At 49.7% G+C, this 5987-nt stretch overlaps 1 protein-coding gene across 1 annotated transcript; it reads right to left on the reverse strand.

The window, feature by feature from the left end:
- Positions 1 to 1750: 1750 nt before the first annotated feature.
- LOC125536173 lies at positions 1751 to 4672 on the reverse strand. Its single transcript, XM_048699336.1, has 5 exons — positions 4413 to 4672; positions 4223 to 4296; positions 3524 to 3656; positions 2479 to 2742; positions 1751 to 2378 (listed from the first exon to the last, which is right to left on the reverse strand). Exons 1-5 carry the CDS (start codon positions 4536 to 4538, stop codon positions 2100 to 2102), a joined length of 876 nt encoding a protein of 291 aa, XP_048555293.1. The 5' UTR covers positions 4539 to 4672; the 3' UTR covers positions 1751 to 2099.
- Positions 4673 to 5987: the final 1315 nt, after the last annotated feature.

Consider the following 5987-nt stretch of genomic DNA (forward strand, 5'->3'; position numbering starts at 1 on the left):
TTGATGTTATACCATCCAAGAGACCGTGTGCAATTGTTGCGGCCATTTGAAACAACTAAGTGGTGCGCAAGTCACCGAGCAAATAAGTTGTTATATGTGTGCAACTTGGTCATTTGGTCAGATATGCAACTTGTTGGCCGGATATGCTCTATGTGTTGGTCATTTGGTCGGATATGCAACTTGTTGACAATGTTTTTCTTTGTTACCCTCCTGTGTGTGCAACTTGTTCTTGAAGGTGGTGAAGAGGAGCTTCGTCCTCATGCATTGTTGGTTGATGTTAAGTGGGCAACCCAATTGAAATTAATTCATTGTCAACAGCATCAAGATCGTTGGCAATAGCACCGGCGAAGAAGCAGATGATCCAACCTAACCAACAAAAAAGTCGCTTAAAAAGGTTAGAAGAGAGTTCCTAGGAAAGAAGTGTGAGGAGAAGGAGAAGCAAGAAGGGACGACAGTCAAGATGACAAAGAAGTTCGAGAACATCTCGGCGAAGGAGGAGGAGGCATGTGTCAAGCGCTCTGACATCAAGGAGGAAAAGGTTGAAATGCGGTGACAGATAAAAAGCTGAAGCTCCAAGAGAAGAAGACCTAGCTTGAAGAGATGAAGGTTGAGATGGCGGCCGCTTCGGAGGATTCATGTTGACCTTAAAGATGGACGAGTTGGATGACAATGCAAGGATGATCGTCCAAGCCGTCCATCTTAGAATGTTGGAGCGCTTGAAAGCCGACTTCGAGACGCCGGAGGAAGAGGCGACTGAGAAGGAGGTAACTGAGAAGGAGGAGTCGACGACAGAGTGAGCGTGGAGGCTCGGATAGCCGGTCCAAGGCAAAAAAAAATCCATTCTTTTTCACGGACGGACATATTAAGATACTTTCGTGATTGGGTATGTAAAAACTATGAACATGGTCCTTTTCTTTGTTATATGATCGGGCGTTGTGTGAAACCACACTTTAACTTGCTATTGCTATGCATCTGAAATTCAAATTGGCCAAAACTGAGCAGGCGTTTAAGGAAAACGGTTGCGTACATGTCCGCAGACTCGTCATGTACTTGGAGATCTGGGAGTTATTCATCATGATGAGAAATACCCGTATGCCCACAACTGACGTCACGGTATCATTGCCAGCCGAAGCTTTTGCCGGTACGCAATCCCATGCCAAGCGTGCCTGCGTGCTAATCAATCACATCATCATCACAAGGCGCAACTCCCATCTACATGCCCCAAAAGAAAAAAGCCAGCTACTGTAGAGTAGCACCGCGAACTTGTTCGTATCCAAAGAGCGCGCAACAGTCGCGAGGGCCCCCGTGTGTGCGCGCGCAATTCAGACTCGACGAGAGCGAGAGAACAGTTTTGCTAAAGCACATCTAGATTGCTATAAATATTGCATATCTAAATCCTATGTCATTGATCTTATATTGAGATTCGTGTAGATATTTTTTTTTCTTTTTCTCTCTATACTTAACTCACTCATTTAGATGTGCAATAACTAAAGCACATCTAGATGTGTCCTAGACACACCCGCCGAGAGAAAGCTGGGGTCACGGTACAATCTGAAAAGACGCTGGCGCCGCTCAGAAAGTCGTAGTTGGACGAAGTTAGGTGGCACTGCTGCAGGAACGGACGAACAGGGCATCCGAGACGCAGCACGCAATAAGAAAAGAGAATCCAAGATCCCGCAGTAGCTGAAACATCACTCACTTTAGGTACGCCAAGACCAACCAACCCAACCCAACCACAAACGCAGCGAGATGCACACCAATTGTTGTTAACTTAGAGGCGACCCGACGACGAGCCAACGAGCCATCAACGTTGCTTGCTTGCCGCAGCCACTAACCACACCATCAGGATTAATTAACAGCGAGAACGGGAAAGGGGAAGCAGCACCCGGCGCCGGGGAAAGGAAAGGGGAAAAAACCAAACCAGAAGTTCAATCGCAGATCAGTCCCACCAACGAACGACGACGACAAAGAAAATAAGCTCCCTAGAAATCAATCACTCCTAGATCGAACGAGACGGCGACGGGGTGAAGGTGAAGAACGAAGAATGTTGTAGGCTATGTCTGTCCTGTCCTGTCCATCAGGGGTTGCTGTCGTCGCTGTTAGACCAGCGCGATGCTGCTCTCGCCGCCGGGGGGCTTGCGGATGCCGCCGAGGAAGTCCCGGGCCGGCGCCTTGCCGTCCGCGAAGATGTTGCTGCCGCTCATCTCCTTGAGCTTGGCGTCGCTCAGCTGCTTCTCCGCCGTGCCGGGGGCCTCCGCGGCGTCGCCCTTGAAGATGTTGTTGCCCGTCAGGTCGTTGAACTTCTTCGTCGGGATCTTCTTCGCGGTCTTCACCACGCTGTCGGCGTCGTCGGCCTCTCCGAATTTGATGCTGCTCACCTGCCGAAAGTGATTGAAAGCATATAAGCACTCCATTCAGAGCTGGGAAACCGTCCGGTGTCCAGATTAGGAGGAGACGTGTTTGTTGAGGAATGCGAACCTGTGCGTTCTTCCCTGGCGTCTGCGAGGTCGAGCCGTTCTCCGAGTTGCGTGGCCTGAGGTCCTCTGGAGGAGAAAAGATGCCGTGGCCGCTCAGCTCCTTTGATTTCGCATTGGATACCTGCTTCTTCAGCTTGCTGTCATCCTCGCTCAGGAGCGTGCCACTTAGCTCGCGCTGCTTTGCCACCTCGGCTATGGAGGTTGGCTTCTTGGGGGAGACACTCTCGTCCTCAGCAAAGGAGATGTGACTTATGGTACTGATTGCCTGTAGTAGTTTGACAAAATCAGACTGAGCTCTGTCAGGAAGTCTATATGGAGCGAAATGTACTTAGTTTTGTAACCGTACAAACCACACTACCGATTAGTCCTTACTACAGTATGCATATGCAAGTAATTCATGACACCAGAGGCGCCGAATTTACAGTTTTTTAGAGTACCGGTGAAAAAACTGAGTGCAGTAACAGTAATTCTATAGTGTACTTTTTAACTTAAGAGTATTTCTCTAGTTAATTATGTAGTCCTCCTATCTACTTTTAAGAAATGTCATGAAGCACTACACCTAAGCTGCAATGCTGTATCTTGTGAACGGAAGAAAAAAACAAGAGTACTCACCTGACTACCTAAATCCCACTGTCTACCAAACAAAGCAATGGAAAACAAAGGCCAATTTAATAGTTGAATCAAGGTCCAGTTCTATTAGAATTTACAAGGAAAGGTCACCAACCAATGTGACCACATATTAACTATATATAGCCAGACCCTTTCCACAAGATTCATCCCAACAACTTCTGACCTGGAGGTTAGAACATTTAACAAGGTTGATTCTAGCAACCAGCAGCTAATATCAAATGTGTAAGCAAATCAGGGGGATACTAAGTGCCACCCTCTCAATCATTCAGCACAGCATGCGAATAAATAAAAATCCATGGTCCTTACTAGCAATGCATAACAGCTAACTCAGTTTGCAATATCGCAGATCGAAAAAGGGCGCATTAATCAGCATGTTTCTGTTCTGTAAGAAAAAAAGATTTCGCAGAAAGCAGCACCTGATAATTCTTTGAAGCCGTTCGGACGGGTGTTGCAGAAGCGTTGGCGGATTCATCTTCCTCGGCCTCACCTCCAGCTGCAAATATGCCGCTTCCTGTCATCTCCTTCCACTTGGGGGCCGAGCATTGTTTCCTGAGGAGAAAATTAAGTAAATAAATGAACAGCTCATTCAGTGAACTGCACCATGTAATTAAGTAAATCAGGAACATTCTTTATCTAAGATCTAAAGAACAAAGCAAATTAAGATGTTTATGCACAAATCAGGGTGCAAACACATCAGTAATCAGCTCAAATTCAAATTCAAAAAAAAAATCTCGCCCAACAGCACATCAACAAAATTTGTATGACGCAGTGGGTGCAACTGCAAACACCGTTGCATGAGCAGTCGAGCACACAAACCATGTGACCCTACAAGCCTATCCAACAGCAGCAGTATTCTGCGCACATATCTCACCAACCAAACAGAAATTCAAATCAGGCGTATTTCCCTAGACACCAGATACGCAGATCGAGGAAAGCATCCCCAGAGACGAACGATTCCCGAAGGAGGCGGCGTAAAACTCGAGAGATCTAATAATCGCCGAAGCCCAAATCTGCGAACGAAACGGGAACACAGCCCGAAATCGTTCGTCCGAGCACCCTCCCCCGCAGGAGAAACCAGCACGCAACTAGTACTGGCCAGATGCCCCCGATCTCACCTCTTGTTGAGGCTCTCGGCCTCCTCCTCCGTGACCTGCCCGCCGAACACCACCTTGTGGATCGCCTCCGACGGCTGCACGCGCAGAGAAGGGAAAAGGAGTTAGGAGACGAGACAATCGAACCCCTGACCCAGCAATTCGAAAAGGGAGAAGCAGGGGGCGGGCATCCGCCTCCGTTCCGTGAAGTCACCTGGTGCGGGCGGCGGTTGGGCGGCGGCGTGGCCCCGTCGGCGAGCTCCGGCTGCGCCCCCTCCGGCCAGGCCAGCAGGTCCGCCGTGTTGGTGTGCGACTTCCTCACCGGCGCCGGCCTCTCCATCTCCTCCTCCTCTACTCGGTGCAGGGTGGGGGGAGGTCTGGGGCTGGGTTTCTCTCTCTACTACCTCGGTGGGGGTGGGGGTGGGGGTGGGGAGCTCGTGTTTCTCTCTCTAAAAAGGCGAGGCGAGGGTGAGGTGGGAGGGGGGAGTGGAGTGGAGTCGAATGGAAGGAAGGTGAGGAGGAGGAGTCGCTGTGCCGCCCCGACCCCCTTTTTTAAAGACCCCACGCGCGCCCGTCGGCCCCTCCACCCACCGGGCCTGCGCGTCCATGACACGCGGGGCCGGCGGCACTGTGCGACGATCTCCGCGTGGGCCCGCGCCGGAGCCCGGAGGGGGTTGACCGCGGGCGGGGCCGGGTCCGCCCGTAACGTAACGTACGTACGCCTCGCCTCGCCCTCCCCTCCCCCGGTATTTGAAATTTCCGAACGTTCGCGTGCGGCCGAAACGGGCGCGCTGTAGCGTCCGTGTCCGTTACCGTTGCCGTTTCTCTTCTCTGCTGCTGCGAGTGCTGCCCCTCCGGTCAATGATGGGATTACGGGAATGTTCTAGGGTGATCTGGTGGCTGTTGCGCGATTTATTAGCGCCGGTGCTGCCGCGATTTCGCCTCTCTCTTCGCATACTCCCATCCATGTTTCCACTTCATTCTGCGGTTGTTGTTTTTTCTCTTTTCTTTCTAATCTAATCATCTCCCCCCTGATTTTAAGGAGGTGGAGCTGAGCCTTATTTTGTTCCAATCAAATCAAGTCACGTAGACGGGAGCACGGATGGACACACGACGGAGGAGCGGGTAAGTCTCGTCCCCGTGAATCGATATGTTTGCGTGCATCTTGTGCTTATTCCGTTCCTTTTTAACTGGGAAGTACTACTACTTCTATTTGATTTTTATGTTGTGTTTTTTTATGATCTTTGGATCGATGTCTATATTGGTGGTCTGATTTTTTTTTTGGAACCAGGCTAACCCCTTTCCATTGCATAGAACGGAAAAACAGCAGTATTACAAAGAATTCAGAAAATGGGAAAAGAAGGGAAAGCGAGTTCAACGCACTATTAGAAAACCCACCGCATTCGCCCGTCATTGAAACGAATGCTATGGGGTGAAAACCTAGCGGCACCAAAATAAACTATCCCTATTACAAACTGAAATCGGCCAAAGTTTCAGGAGCCCAAAACAAGTCAAGGCAAGGCAGGCCACCACCAAGGACAGACTAGGGTGACCAAAAGAAACTCTACGCGCTACGCCATGGCACGGTAACACGTCTTCTTACTGTCCTCCAATCTTCGAAGACGCATCACAGATCCTCACCAACGCCATTGTTTCGACACAGATCATTTCTGCTCCGGCACGAAGTTTCTTCACATCATCTCCTTTTTGCAGACCTGCCCAATATAGAACAAGAGAACAAGCTATAAACACAGTCTCAAACAGAGTTTTAATCAACTTTTTCTCAAAG

This window comes from Triticum urartu, chromosome 2 (assembly GCF_003073215.2).
Source record: "Triticum urartu cultivar G1812 chromosome 2, Tu2.1, whole genome shotgun sequence".
In the NCBI taxonomy this organism is placed as follows: Eukaryota; Viridiplantae; Streptophyta; class Magnoliopsida; order Poales; family Poaceae; genus Triticum; species Triticum urartu.

Excerpts from the sequence above, each read along its gene's own strand:
- LOC125536173 (XM_048699336.1), bottom strand. The coding sequence starts at position 4,538 with ATGGAGAGGCCGGCGCCGGTGAGGAAGTCGCACACCAACACGGCGGAC. Across the intron at positions 3,657-4,222 it reads GCCGAGAGCCTCAACAAGAG|GAAACAATGCTCGGCCCCCA; the intron begins GTGAGATCGGGG and ends TTTTCTCCTCAG. Across the intron at positions 2,743-3,523 it reads CGGCTTCAAAGAATTATCAG|GCAATCAGTACCATAAGTCA; the intron begins GTGCTGCTTTCT and ends AAACTACTACAG.